This window comes from Leptonychotes weddellii, chromosome 14 (genome assembly GCF_054177405.1).
Source record: "Leptonychotes weddellii isolate Sample4059 chromosome 14, ASM5417740v2, whole genome shotgun sequence".
Taxonomy (NCBI): domain Eukaryota; kingdom Metazoa; phylum Chordata; class Mammalia; order Carnivora; family Phocidae; genus Leptonychotes; species Leptonychotes weddellii.
In genome coordinates this window covers 9,307,486-9,323,630 of record NC_138382.1, presented here as the reverse complement: position 1 = coordinate 9,323,630, position 16,145 = coordinate 9,307,486, and the positions used below count along the sequence as shown (strand labels likewise).

The window sequence follows — 16,145 nt, the reverse complement described above, 5'->3', positions numbered from 1 at the left end:
TCATAAGGCAAAAAAACAAATTTTGTTAATTTCCTTACATTTACTTTCAAAGTTAATTTTGTTTTATTTTTGAATTATGTATGGGGAAATATTATTGTTTTATTTTTGAATTATGTATGGGGAAATAGGGAGGGGAAATATTTTTTTTCAGAGCTTTGGATCTCTAAACCTTCATTTAAAATTGACTCAAAGCCAGAATCAAGGCACGACTTTCAGTTCTTCTGCTTCTTAAGGCCACCCGGTTCTTGGGATAAATTGACAATGTCAGATAGCCTTAAAAGATTTGAAATAAGGGTCTCTTTTGTGCTTACTCCCAAAAAAGGGGGATTTGAGCTAGACTCTGTCTGTGGGCTCAACATGGTGGTTTACAGTGGCTGTCAGCTCTCATCAGGGCACACACTTTCCCACACATGCTAGAACGCCCACTCAGGACCGTGAAGGGAGTTCTGATCCCAGCAGAGGCAGGGAAAGGCCCATTGTCATCAAAGCCCTAATCATCCCTGTACCGTGACAGACACTAGCCCCTGCGAAACACCTGCCAAACTCCCAGTCCAAGGGAGTTTTTCACACACCAACAGACAACAGATGATCTCCCCCAGTTCTCAGTTCCAAGGAAAACAATCCATAGTGATAGCAGAGCATGAGTCCAGATTGCAATATCTAAGGGAGAAAAAGAAGGGCTGTTTTGCCCACACTTTTTATGAGGCTATTCACCTAAGTGAGTAGAAATAAAGAAAACCCATACATCTTGGCTTCTTTCTCAAGTTTCATTCAGCTCCAAGGGACGCTGATTTGTTCACACACAGCTGTACTAAATTCCTTTTTATGCCACTAGAGGGAAATCTAACCCACCTGACCAGAACTTGTTTTTTCTTCTTTCCTTTTTTTAAAAATAATTATCACAAAACCCCAATTTTAAGGTTCTAGAAAATGTTGAGACATTGCCTTGTGCCATCCTTTCCACGCCCTGCCTATACTTAAGAATTATTTGAATCTCTGCGGTCCTAGAGACTTGTAGAAAAGCACAGACCAGCCATCTTTGTTGGGCAGGCGCCCTCACAGTTGAGAAATTGTTCTAACAGTCAGTCTGAATCCCTTCCAGTTCAGCTTGAGTTTATTTCATCAAATTACGTATTCATTAGTTATGGAGAACAGCTGGCCATCTTTCTCTGCATCATATTATTCTTTAAATTCCTGAGGACCTCCAGGTCATGCCTCTCTTACAAGCAAAATAAGCCAGCTCTTTAACTTGGCCAGAGAGTGTATATCCCAACCCTTTAACCACGTGTTTCTTTTCTAAACCCTCTACATCACTGCACCCCCCTCCGTATTTTCAAATTACAGCAAGTACAGACTAAACTCTGAGGCAAAAAAGAAAATGAAGTATTTCATCTTTTTCTTCATGTATGGCTATGAATAAATCTCTGTGCAGATTTTCTTTTTAAATAACATGTTTTTGATATATATTTAGTATGAATCCAAAATCGTATATCTATACGTGTGTTATATGTATATACATTTACATACACGTACATACATAAACATATACACATATACACGTATATACATTTTCATCTCGTCATGAAAATTGAATACCTGAGTATCCATTTATATGTCATTTCTGAACTCCACTGTTTCTAGCTCTTCCGCATCACACATACTATTTCAGTTTCTAATTTTATTCTCCGAGTTTTTAACCACTCACTTTAGACCCCTGTTGAGTATAAGTCCTAACATGTATGTAGAACATTATTTTTTAAATAATTTTTTAAAACCTATTCATTGTCAATTCAAATTAAGGGAGAGACACCTGGTTGTTTTCAAAGCACTCACATGAACCCACATCCTTAAGTGTAGTCTAAAAACAACATATATTTTGTCGTTCTCTCTGGTTCCAGGCACAGAGCTCCCCAAATCCTTTGAGCTTCCTAAGTGATAGGAGTGGATTTGTTAATTTGTCCCTTTCAACCACACCTGAGTTTATGCTGATGAGGTGATTCTTGTGGACCCCAAGATGGCTTCAGAATGAGGGCTGTAGCCTGAGGAACCAATCAGGGGACTAGAGGGCTGGAAATCCCCGCCTCCCAGGAAGGGAGAAGGCCTGGAGGTTGAGTTCCATCACCAGTGCCCAGTGATTTAATCAATCATATCTATGTAATGAAACCTCTATAGAAAACTCCTAAACAGGGTTCAGAGAGCTTCTGAGTTGGTGAAGACCTCCAGGTGCTGGAAGGGTGGCATGTCAGGAGAAGCCATGGGAGCTCTGAGCGCCCTTCCCTCCGTACTTTGCTCTATGATTCTCTTCTATTTGGCCATTCTTAAGTTGTGTCTTTTATAATAAACCACCAATAGTAAATAAAGTGCTTTCCCGGGTTCTGTGAGTCATTCTAGCAAATTACCAAACCTGAGGAGAAGATCACAGGAACCCCTGAATTTGTATTCTAATGGACAGAAATGTGGGGAAACTGGGCACGCCATTTTCCACTGGTATCTTAAGTGGAGGCAGTCTTGTGGGACTGAGCCCTTGATCTGTGGGGCCTGGGCTAACTCCAGGTAGTTAGTGTCAGAAGTGAATTTAATTGATGGGTACCCAGTGGTGTCTAAGAATGAGGGAATTGGTTGGTGTGAGAAAAAAATTATATATATATATATATCTCAATAAGAAAACACTGAACCGAGGCTCCAGGTGCAGCCTTGGGTTCAAGCACAGGTAAGAGGAAATCCTCCCTCCTTGGACCTCAAGGATTAGCAGGTTTTATTAAGACCTAGTTTGACTCTCCAATCCAGAAATTACCTGTTCCCTGAGTATTAATGGTTCCCTGAATCAGTTTACTCACCCGCCAAAGCAAGATGATAATTCCACTCTGGGGGGGCCCCACTGGAACGATTCATACAATAATGGATGGACCTAAAGTATCTAGAATGGTGCCTGGCACATTGTAGGGAACTTAAAAATGACAACTGATTTTATTCAAACTTTCAAGCATAGGAGAAAACTGAGGATAGCACCAAGGTTCATACTGAGTACAGAATATTTCAGTCTCTCATGTGATATCATCAGTCTGAGATATTCCAAAGTAATTAACACTGAATATTTCATTGGTTTGGCAAAATTCTATTGGGCATGTACCATCTGCCAGGTAGTATTGTATGCACTGCGGATACAGTAAAGAATACTGACAAAATCCTAGCCTCCTGGTGTTTACATTCCCCTGGGAGAGACACAATAAAACAAGTAAATATGTATGTGAGATAGGGGTAAGTGCTATGGAGGAAAAGTAAAGCAGGGTGACAAAGATCAGCGGTACTTGAGTGTCAGGGTGATTTTACGCAGGGTGGCCAGGGGAGGCCTCATTGAGAAGGGGGAGGGCTAGCCTTGCAGTTAATGGAGGGAAAGGCATTCCAGGCAGGGGAGACAGCCGTTGTAAGTGTCCTGAGGCAGAGTATTCTTGGCACGTGCACAGAACAACAGCTGGAGCTCAGAAATAGGACAAGAGGTAGGAGATGCAGTCAGAGGGAGAAGGGGACCATTTCCAGGAGGGGGCCTGATACCATGGTAAGGGTTCTAGCTCTTCTCTTGAGTGAGATGGGGCACCACTAAAGGATTTTAGCAGAGCAATGAGATGAGGGGATCTAATTTTTTTTTTTTTTAAATCATTCTGGTTGCTGTGCTAAGACTAGGGTACGGGTGGGGAGTCAAGGATGATTCCTAGGTTTTTGGCTGAACCTGCCACTTCCTGAGTTGAAGACACTGAAAGAAGCAGGGGTCTTCTGGAGGGAGGATGAACAGGGGGAGGCTGACAGGAGGTCACTTTTGCCTAAGTCAAGTTGGGTGGGCTACCGGAGAGAGAAATCCAGAGGATAGTGGCCCATGCACACAAGGGCACTAAAAACAGGTGTTGCACTGCTTAAGTTAAAGAATTCAGTGACTTGTCTTTAAGGCTTAGCAGTTCATCTAACTCTTTGCTATTCAAAGTGTGGCTCCTGGACCAGCAACATAATATTGCCTGGGAGTTTGCGAGAAACGCAGACTCTCTGGCCTTCATCAGACCGAGTCAGAATCTGCATTTTTAGCAAGATCCCCAGGTGATTTAAATAAACACTAAAGTTTGGGAGCACTCACCTAATTTGAACCATCTGGGAAACTGTTCAAAAATGCAGTCCCCACCCTAGAACAATTAAGGTAGAATCTCTGGGAGTGAGGCCCAGGCCCAGGTATCTTTACCAAAGCCCCAAATGGTCCTGGTGTGTAGCCTTGGTTGGAACCATGGATCCAACTCCTCGTTCCTGGCACATTCTCTCTGTACTACTAGGCTTATACTGATAGTGCCCTCGGAAGCCCATCTCTAAAGAGATGGTCAGATCTAGGGTAGCATGAAGGTATGTAACTAGAGTAACCCAAGTTCTGTTTTATTTGGGGCAGTCTCAACATAATTGTTATTAGTGTCCCCTTTCACTCTCAAATGTATCCTCGTTTAGGTGAAAAATTATATTCTCCCAATGTAACACAAAATGGCTCTGTACTTAACATTTCTGGATTATAAAGTCATAATAAGAACACGTAGAGCAAAATGGCCACCAGCTCTTGGTCAGATGGATGAATGCCCTATATGACTCCTGGTGCTTAGATAATTGGTCCTTAAAGTAGTCTATATACAGACTATCAGAAATACATAAATTCCCTCAACTGTAAGGAGGGTTGGGGAAAACTGGTCTCCTTCCAAAACTTGGGGTGGGGTAGGGTGCGGTTTTATTCTGCAATTAAAGTACCAAAGCCAACTGTTGATTAGCCACGAGCTCATTATCAGGATGTGATTATCCAGCCCTTAACAAAACTTCTTCCTTTTGCTTTTGGATCTTTTATTGTTCATGAGCTACTCCACCCTCAGGTTCAAAGGGAAAAGGAGAGAAGGTAAATAAAAAGTTAATTGAGCAGTCCTGCTAATAAGCTTGGTGGGAAAGAAAGTGAGAAACAATGGGACTGTTTCTGGTCACCTGTGAACTTAAATCCTTTTGGCTCATCCCTTTTTCCAAATTATTACCAGCTGGTTTGAGGGCTTGTTGAAGGTCTACTGATTGCCAGTAAAATTAAAGTAATCTTGTATTTTCAAAACTATGTGATCTTCCAGAAATAGGCCTTAAAGGCTTTCCTTCCTGATTAACCAAGAACACAGAGCAAGGGCAAGGCAAGCACCTTCTCCTCTCCCCAGAGCCCCTCATCTTCTTCGTCCCCTCACCACCCATTCCTAGGGGTAGATGGACAGAATTCTTTAAAAATATTTTTGATGTAATTAAATTATTTTAAATCATTGAAAACAAATACCATAATAACTGTTGTAAAAATGGACCCAAATAAATCTATAGGCAGGAGCAGGGACTTTTCTGCATATAGACTATACCACAGATTTTCCTAGTTGCATCCCCAGGATGGTTATGAACACTTTTATGAGGCAACCACAGTATTAATATTTAAAACATGTTCTGTTCCCATGTGTTTAAAATGTCTGGACCAAAGTGTCCACTGATTGATGAATGGATAAAGAAGTTGTGGTACACATACACACACAGGACTATTACTCAACCATAAAAAAGAATGAAATCTTGCCATTTGCAATGACATATATGGAGCTACAGAGTATCATGCTAAATGAAATAAGTCAGTCAAAGAAAGACAAATACTATATGACTTCATTTATATGTAGAATTTAAGAAGCAAAACAAAGCAGCAAAGGGACCAAAAAAAAAAAAAAGGAAGAAAGAAAGGAGCAAACCAAGAAACAGACTCTTAACTATAAAGAACAAATTGAATTGATGGTTACCAGAAGGGAAGGAGGGAGGGGGATGGGGGAAATAGGTGATGGGGATGAAGGATGACACTTGTGATGAGCCCCAGGTGATGTATGGATTTGTTAAATCACTATATTATATACAGTGTATTGAAACTAATATAAGACTGCATGTTAACTAACTGGAACTTAAATAAAAACTTTAAAAAAGATGTATGGACAAGAAACTCTTCATGCAAAGTACAATAGCCAGTTGCTGAGAAGCCAGTTGAAGAGAACTCTCTAGTCCTTTTGCTACTGATGGGAATGTAGGTGGGTATTGAGTTAAGGCAGGTAAAACATGAATACCTGTTGAATTGGACAAGTTTATCAATGGAATCTCTACACATTCAAGAGGTACTTTACTGGGTATCTGAGTCGGGGGGGATGGGTATTTGTTCTGTTTTCTGGGCTGCAAATTGGAACAAGCTAGAAAGGAGGAAGAGGTCTCTGTAGTTGAGGAAGCAACACAGCTGGTCCTTCCCCATCAGGCCACAGATCAGTAATAACCTCAGTAGCATGCTGTATCTTTGATCTCTGTTAACAGTTGGCCAAAGGCTTTTCCTTCCAGAGCTCTTCAAAGGCAGAAGCTGGGGTCCTGGGAGGCAATGCTGTAAGGAGGCCCCGAACAGTCAAACTTAAGTGCCTAGGTGTGATTCAGCAGTGATGAGACAGGTGAGTCTACTGGGGGTCTTCTTCCTCTTCCTTAGGGGTGTAGATGTCTTTTCAAACCTTATTCTAAATTATACCTTGACTTACAGGTATTATGGCTTCAGTTGGTGAGTCAATGATATAAGGGATTTTAATAAGGAATTCTAGCTTAATGTAAAATTTTGAGCTGGATCCTGAGCTAAACACAGTGAGGCCCACCTATCCAGGTTTGGGAAGACCCTCGCTCATGATTAAAAAGGGAAGGCAGATTATTGATCAGAAGAACACGATCAACAAAAGGATTCCTCAACCATTCAAAATGGCAAACTCTTTGAACCAACAGGATGGAAAATAAAGAGTACTGACCACTGAAACAAGCATTACTTATGTTTTCTCTACCCACAGACTGAAGCAGTACTTAACACACAGCCCTCTAGGAGCAGGCCTATGGAAGTTTTCAGCTTCAAAGGAAGCTCTGAAAAAAAAAAAGTGGCACCACTTGGCTGTTGTGGAACACTTGAGAGAGAGACTCACTTGTGCACAGGATCGTTTTCACACATGTCTAAAGGCCCAGATGTCACACTCCTGCAGTCAGTGTGGAAGGTAAATACAAATAAGCAAGTATCATAACTACTTATCATAATTACTTACCCTGTGCAAATAGGAAAAAGAATGTTGAGAAAAAATAGCCTCGAGTCAGAGTGAGTCAGAGTTGGTAAAGCCAGGAATATCATTCCTCACCCTGTATGTAGCTCTGGAGTTTTAGGGCCTTGCTTTAATCTCCTTTCCCAACATGAAAAGTAGAAGGGTTTTATATGGAAAGAGAGGGTAAGCCTCCAATTCTTGCATGATTTGGTACTATCTTGGGCGAAATGTACTCACTGACAAATTATGTTGGCAGGGCATGGCCCGTCCTTGCATGGAAAGCCTGTGATCCTGACAGGAAAGGGCCAAGGACCTTATACTAGCTTCATGCTCTTAGCTCTCAGCCTCCCAGACCTCTACTTCCCCATCTGAGATGATCTGACCCCAAACAGACCTTCTGGTTCCATCATCAGCTCTAAGGATCTATGGCACATATTTATCAAGTTCTTTGAGACTCTCTAAAGAAAGATACCATTTTAAGAAAAACACACTAAACCACTAAGAAAGAAAGAAAACCCTTTCTGGTCTCATTCTAGGGCACAACTTTGGCAAATTATCATTGGAAATTTGGAGTAACTCTAAAATGAGAGGCGGTAAGTTTTTCTTTGCTTCTCTACTTCTCCACAAAAGCAGCTCTGCAGATGGAACCACTAGTTCATCTCAAGGAATCACCTCATCAAGGACTCTGCTTCAAAACCCAGGGTGAGTGCGCCTGGGTGGCTCAGTTGGTTGGGCGACTGCCTTCGGCTCAGGTCATGATCCTGGAGTCCCGGGATAGAGTCCCGCATCGGGCTCCCTGCTCAGCAGGGAGTCTGCTTCTCCCTCTGACCCTCCCCCCTCTCATGCTCTATCTCATTCTCTCTCTCAAATAAATAAATAAAATATTAAAAAACAAACAAACAAACAAAAAACCCCAGGGTGAAGTAGAGACCAAGGGGGCAAGGGAAGGCCCGCAGTGTAGCTGGAAGTATCCAACGTTATGGTGGGTCCTTTCTGCTATTAATTAATGTTGCCTGCAGCTTTAATGAATGTAAGAGTGGGGATGCTTACGGTTGGGCTCTTTGTAATTTTTTGAGTTCTTAATTAGCCCTATTGTTGACAACATGAAGGGGCTTTGCCAAACACAGGGTGGCCCAGCCTTGGCTGATCTAGCTTAGCCTCCCTTAACTTTAAATGCAGACCAGCCCTCGGCCCTCTTCTTAAGAGAAATTGGGCTCTGCAGCAATCTCAGACAGGAGGGCCTGCGTAGCATCTACACTCGCACCTCAAGGTCACAATCCAACCCAGAGTTTGCCAAACACCTGGAGATTCATTATTTACATGCGCACAGTCAAGGCTCTGAGGAGTTGGACCAGCTTGACTCTAACTAAACATTTCTCTATCTATACTACAAGGTCATTTTTCTTGAGGTCACCCCAATTCAACAAACTGCAGAACAATCAAGAAAGGCAAGTCACTTGGGAAATGCTGGTCTAAACTCATCATAGAGGCTAGAGCCCAAATTTTCTGTTCCAAACACTGTCATGAGTGAGTGAAATTTTGTCTCCAGTTACTGTAAGCTTGTCCTTCAGCTGCATCTATCAATATGGAACTTAGATTCCAGAAAGTAAAATCACCCCCACTAAAGGCCCACAAGGGCTCCCTAAATTTTCCAGGAACGATGAGACACACGGTGCTGAGCGTACCTGGGGCTCCTGGTCATGACCGCTGGGGTCCCTCTCGTAGCTCTCAGCGTACAGTCTGACGGTGGCCCGCACGCTGCTGGAGGAACTGAGCCGGAAGATGAGCCGTGATGCATCTGAGAAAATGATCCTCAGGCCCTGAGACCAAGAACACCCAGAATGGATCAGTGAATCAAGGGGATACACAGGTAGTAACAATTAATACCCACGTGTGGTTAACGCTGGGGGAGACTTCAGGGCAAAACTATGAACAGATACTCAAGTTCCTTTGGTCGGGAGATGTGGGAGCCAGAGAGAGGCGGAGGGATGATACTTAATGTCCCTGGGTCCAAAGTTTGTCCCTTAGAAACCTGCCGGATGCCGTGGGAGTAGGCAATTTCTCTATTACAGTAAAGCAAACTGCCTGTGTTAAGCTTACCCCCACGTGATACTAGGCTTTGCTTCAAGTTCATCTCTCTTGATTCTTTCCTTATGCCCACATTCCCTTGTAGCAACCAAAGCCTACAATGACATGCTCAGGTCTGGAGCCTCAGCTGGGTTCTGGACTTCCTGCATACAATCTCATCCCCTCGGCTCTGTCCTTCTCTCTTACTCTCCCACCTGGCCACCAGGGTGGTGGGGGGCAGAGCCGTAGCAGTATTAATGTGTTTTTGGCTCAGAAGGCCTGCGTTCTCTGTGCATCTGTTTTCATTAGTGGCAGGGATATTTGAAAAATAGGACCATCAGATTATATTGTAACGTTTGTTGAAGGAAATTTGTTTTCTTAAGACAACTGATAAAGCCCTTGGTATAAATAAGCATATTGGCAGGGGCCAGAGGAAAGAAGTAGAGGAAACAAAATAATTAGTCTGGTCATTTGTTATTTCTGAAAAAGAAGTCCCAGGCAACTTTGACATCAGACATTTTCCCTAAGAAATTTGCCCTTGAAACTCGTCTGGCCTTAAATCATGGTTGTTAAGAATAAGCCATGATTAAAAATATACCTGCCATATAAATCTGACTGCCAATCCCTTACCCCACCCCCATATCTGCTGGGGTGGGGTGGGGGCCACTATATTCTATCTGAATGGTTTTCTGCTTTTTAAGTTTTGTAGGCATATTTTGTTCCAATCCCAAAACAACAGCCTTAGTCTCTTTTGGAGCGATTCAGTATCTGCCACGATTTGTGTAACAGAACTCACCTCTCTCTGATACTAGCTCTGCAAATAGGATGATACTAACCAGAATTCATTCGCTGGGCAAATATTTTAGAGTAGCCCCTGGGGATCAGGTCCTGGGCTAAGCCCTGAGGATATGAAGAGAAAGACACAGTCCTTGCTCTCCATAAGCCTGGACTAGTCATTGCAACCATATTACAAGGAGCGGCAACCGTTTTCCTAATAAGAACCTTCTGCTGCTGGACGAGTGAATAGTTAGGACATTCCGAATGGAGTATATGCCCCAATTCCCTACTACCCAGGAAGTGTTCTAGACCAAATTATGTTCAGACGATGAGGCTACAAAAGTTTCATAACTGCATCCACGGTCATGTTTTTACAACTCTTCTGAAGCTGTTATTTCTTTATAAGTTGCACTCCCTTTGTCACCACATATGGGACACATGAGTAGGTAATTGGTCACTCACGACTACGGGTTATGCAGAAGTTGGTGAAAGCAATACTTAAGGCCGAAGCCCTAAGCCACCTGTTCTTGTAGATTCCAAACCACTTGAGGCCACCCCTTCCGAAGACCACCCAAACTCAACCCTTTCCTGTAGCTCCCATTACACCATGAATGTAATTAACCACTAATTAATTAATAACCCCAGATTCGTATGCAGCCAGTGGGAAGTATTTAAGAACTCAGGCCATAATAAACCATCAACATGTATTATCAACTCACAACTAAGCTTTTTTATAGTGAAATTATGTTATTTTTTTTTCCCTTGTGGGTCACCATATCTTTGGCTGTACTTCTAGAAAGCTGGTTAGAATCTACATCTGGTAGCCTGGAGTAAATTTTGCGCTTGAAAAGATGATAAAGGCATGCATGAGATCCTGCTGATGGTCCAACCTCTCTCTTTTCTAAGGAACCAGCCATGAGATCTTACCAGAGAACCCCTGTTGCTTTATGAGACCTCCAAGTGAGAAATACCACAGTTCTCCTCCACATAGCAGGACAAAAATTCTAGACCCAGTCCAGTTCTGTGCTGCATTAACCCCAGTTCCCTGTCCACTGAGTGCCACTATGGTGTGCGAAGATGTAATGGCTTGCTTTGGTGTCTGCATGTTCTTTCAATGAACTTAATGAATGTGTACCCAGAACACGAGCCATGTTCGCTCCCGCATGCATCATCACCTACTTTCAATTAAATTACAAGGCCAGAGTCACCACTGAGCAAGACTTGCCAAGTTTCTAAATGTTCTGTAATTCCAACAAAAGCATACCAATCATACATTTTGCTTTTTAAAATTTTCAGATTAAACGAGGGGTTGGCAATATAGTTTGTTAGCCAAATTTGACTGGCCAGCTATTTGTATTAATCAAGGTTTCATGGGAACACAGCCAGCCCCATTGCCTTATGTATCCTCTAGGGCTGCTTTTGTGTCATAACTGCAGAGTTGAATCTATATGACAGACACTATCTGGGCCATAGCAGCTAAAATATTTACTATCTTTTACAGAAAATGTTTGCTATCCCCTGGTATAAACCCTTACATTATCCACAGCACGGAATACTTAGTCTTCAACTCTACCCCAGAAAAATATTTTATCTATGTGCCTTATCAAAATCCCAAGAAAGAAAAATTATGAAGGGTGTCCAATCCATGCACTTCCCCAGGCATTCTAGCCATAGACTCATATGGACGTATATGTGACCTGAATCAACTTACTTCTGACTGACTACTCATGACAAGAATGGGTTTATTAAATTGCATTTTTGTTTCATATCCTCCCTTTCCTTGCAGGGTCTACAGGGTACTGCCTTATAAAACCCACTTTTGCAGTCACTCTAGGAATATTCTTGGAGACTGTACAAAATTCCACATGAGACATTTCCTTAAGAGCCAAGTGTTAGAAAGCCTCTCCTTCCCTGAGGAACTGGTATTTTTTTGTCTCTCTAACAATAATAACTAACCATAGTTCCCTTTTCAATATGGCTGCCAGAACACTTAATGCCAAATTTGAGGTTCAGCCCAAGCAGATCCTTATGACTTGCATAGCTATGAATTTTTCTTCTGTTCTTGACTCTACTCTTATTTATGTTTTTCCCCAGTCTTGATTTCTGTTTCTTATTTATATCCTAACAACTTCATTATGCATGTTTTTGCCGCCACAAATCCTCCTGAAGAAACAAGGCCCAGCTAAAAATGAATAAAACAAGTTCCCATCTCAGCCTTAACCCTAAAGTGCTGGAATTGCTGAAATAGGTCTTTGGGTCCTTCATAAAGCTTATAAGCTCTGGTATGGCAAAGCCTTATGTCCCTTGTTCACCATTTATCCCCAAAGCCCAGGACAATGGCTGGCACACAGTAGGCCCTTTGCAAACACTTCAGTGAATGTCACTTCATGTTTGAGAACTGGAGGAGTAAGCACCACAGGAGTGCCTCCTTCCACGCTTAAGGAGGGCTCACAGGACAAATTAAAACACTTAGGTTCTCCATCAGTGAACTGGGGTAAACATATTTACTTTGAAGGGTAGTCGTGAGTGATGCTGTATCTACTCATCCTTCATTTTTAAGGCAAGCGTCCGTTTTGGCTAAAAACAATGGAGCTGAACCATGATAGGTTCCTGTCCCCACTTGTGTGATGTTAGACAAATCATAAGCCCATGGGTTGCAAAATTTGCTGCACACTGGAATCGGCTGGGTTCTTTCAAAAATATTGCTATCTGGCTCTTACCCCAGACACTGTAATTTAATTTGAATAGGTTATGACTTGGGCACTGGGATTGCAAAAGCTCTCCAGGTGATCCTACTGTGTAGCCAAATGAGGACAGCCCAGGAGTAGCCACTTTTGTCTGGGTCACCTGCCTCACGGATCAAGTGACTGGCTATAGTACATGTCAGTCTTAAGGAAGATCCCTTTAAGATCTCAGGTTTCACCCGTATACTCCCATAGGACTGGAATCTCAGGAGGACCACAACATGGTGAGAGAGTGCTAATAAAACATCTTGCGGCTGTGTCCTGAAAGCCTCCTCCTAATGCCTTGCCAATAGCAGAACCATTACAAGAATCTCCCCTTGAGCCATCTGACACTAAGAACTTGTAGCACAATCTCCTCGGGGATTCCTCAAGCAACAGTGAAGGAATCCATGCCACCTCTGTAGTTACAGCAACAACAGAGGCCAGAATGTCCAGGATAACATAATAGCCACAAACTCAAAGAAGGGGAAGAGATGCTGTCTTCCATGCTAAGATCATGCTAATTATGGAGCAGGGTACCAAAGGGGCACTGTCAATGCTAGCCTAGCATTTTCTTCCCATTGAATGCCTGTAGTTGTATGCCTCAGTGACAAGAGGAGGGTTTTGCCCACCCTAGCTTTGTCCCAGCACTGTTAAAGGGCCATGCTTTCTTGCAGGTTTCTCCACCCCCAAATCCTCCAATGTGCTTCCATGTTATCACTAGAGCTTTTGTTTTTCTCCCCACATTTGCCCCTCTCTGGTTGGCTGCTCATGGAGAGTCAGTTTGGAAATGATAAAGGGCTGGAATTCTGGCTCAGCTTATCAGCTGGTGGTCTTGAGCAAGTCACATCAGATCAGAGAATATATGTGAAGAGTGCTTTGAAAATTATAAATCAGTCTATAAATACCATTCTTATGTTAAGCTTTTAATGAAAATGATACTATGCTCTTAGTCATCCAGCCTTCCAGATTTTGCAGAAGATTGCCAAATAAAGCTTGAATAGTGATGGTTTATGGCACATTTATTTTTAAATTAGGCAGAATTAAGATTAATTTTATTTTAAGGACTATGCCATGTTCTCTGAAATCACTACTAAACTCACGGATCTGTTACCATTTATCTTCTCCATCCCTCCCACTGAACTGGCTTCTTGGACCATAAAATGTCCGTTCTAAGTTGATCTATTTAGACCATTAGGGTCCTGAAGGAAGGACCTCAGAACCATCCAGGCCACTTCCTCCCTTCACTGGAAAGAAAGGGGAAGTTAAAAACTGGTCAAGAGAGGAGCCAGAACTTTAGGTCTTCTGACCCCAGGCTTATACTTTTAGGTTGAACCATATGAGACTGCTGAGAGTCACACAACGCTTCTCGTGACATATTTGAACAGTATCTCATATGTTTTCTATGGTCCCCCAAACGAGCACAGAGCCTTACGTAGAGCAGGTATCTGATAAATGTTGGATAAATAAGTGTTGGGTTTTGTTTTTTTTTTTTTAAACCCTTGTGTAAATCAATGCAGGGAAATCTGCAAGTTGCTAAATACACACAGAGCTGCCAGATGTTTGTTTGGAGACTATAGGACATGTTGCAGCCAGGCGGGGAAGGAGGAACTGTACATTACCAAGAGTTATTTGGCAGCATCCGACCCAGTCAAATACGGACGTAGGATGAGTTCCAGGGGAACACGGCACATGGCCCTGAAAGCTAGTACAATGTCACATATACCGTTAGCTGGCCACACCAGGCACGTGAACCTGGAGACAAGACCGGCGTGGGAGAGACTCTTAAGCTTAACTCACATGTTATCTCCCCTGGGAGATCCCAAAGATTTATCTGGAGAATTTCAAGGTGAAAATACTGCTGTGTAACATCTGAACTATATTTTGTAGAAGAAAGCATGCAGCTTCCAAAGCAGAAGATTTGGATTGGACAGAGCACTCTCTCCATGAAAAAAATGAACTAGAATTACCCATTTTTCTTTGTTGAAGTCATAGAGCTAGCTGCAAGCATGAGTTCAAAAGGGGTTGAGCAGGGCAGCAGCTAGTCCATACTGTGCCCTCATGGAGATTACAAACAGGAAAACAAATTAGAGAAAAGTATCTTTCCTCTGGGCTGGCCTGGACTTCACCTGCTCCTCCCCCATGAGGCCAGGAGCCTTTGTGCCATGCACTGACTATTCACCACCAACCCAGCTCTCTTGGAGACCAATAATTGCAAATAATTATTTGGGGGAAATCAAGGCCAAATGACTTCCTAAGTGCTCTTTTAAAACACCCGCCCAGCAAAAACCACATTAGGTGATGAGAGCACTGCGTGGAGAGAGAAGACTTAAAAATTATCCATTCCAACTATCAAATTTGGAACAATGGAACTAGGTCACACATGTTCCATTTCCCTTCGTCTTTGGCCAAAATGGCTGCTGATCCCTGTTCACTCAACACCAGCCCCAGTTCTGGGATATTTTGGAATCAGACATACTTTACCCAGACAACAGGGATAGCTTCCTCCCTCAGTTCCTGTGATAGTCCACGGATTTTTCCTTTAATATTTATGTTTCCTGGTGACAGTCACCCTCCTGACTACACACAGAATTAGTAGTTCAGTAGGAAGTAACTATGATGTCATTTATTCCAGAATGCTCAGATTCTTGTCACACATCTTAGCAGGATTCAACCACCAGCATTTTGGAAGATAGTCCCAAAGCAATCAACTTATGGCAGGGGAAGGTGCTTCATCATAACAAAACTCCAATGAACGAGAAGCAAAGGAGTAAGAACTTCCTAACTAATTAGAAACACCGTCTCCCTCTCCTTATTTCCTAATCAGCCAATATGTCCTTAAGAAGCAATGAGTATGTGTTTGGTCTTTGGAAGACAAATAGACAAAATCACAGGAAAAGTAGCTATTATTAAAAAAAAAATTTTAATACATGGTTTTCTTTTTTTAAAAGATGTATTTATTTATTTATTTAAGAGAGAAAGAGAATCCACACAGACTCCCCACCGAGTGCAGGGCCTGACGCGGGGCTTGATCCCAGGACCCTGAGATCATAACCTGAACTGAAATTAATAGTCAGATGTTTAACTGACTGAGCCACCCAGCTGCCACTAATACATGGTTTTCAAGGTGTCCTACCAAAAGGCCCAGTTGTATTTATTTAGCACAACTGCAATGTTGTAGAATGAACACCGAAGTAGAGAATTCTAAGTATTTTAACATCCCGGTGAGAACACTATTGCCTATAGGAAATCCCAGTTCTTTATCTGGAAAGCCAAACAATGGTTTAGCTACATTAGATTAAAGAAAGGCCTTTAGAATGAGATCTTGCCATTTGCAACGACGTGGATGGAACTGGAGGGTATTATGTTGAGTGAAATAAGTCAAACAGAGAAAGACATGTATCATATGATCTCATTGATATGAGGAATTCTTAATTGCAGGAAACAAACTGAGTGT

The 16,145-nt window shown here is 42.3% G+C and overlaps 1 protein-coding gene across 2 annotated transcripts in view; it reads right to left on the bottom strand.

The window, feature by feature from the left end:
• LOC102727250 (phosphoglucomutase-like protein 5) overlaps nt 1–16,145 on the bottom strand; it is a 157,355-nt gene that overhangs the window by 44,071 nt on the left and 97,139 nt on the right. For both annotated transcript variants that reach the window (XM_081802819.1, XM_081802818.1), the window contains exon 6: nt 8,807–8,941. In XM_081802819.1, coding sequence (XP_081658945.1) covers nt 8,807–8,941 — 135 coding nt within the window. The remainder of the gene's footprint in view (nt 1–8,806; nt 8,942–16,145) is intronic.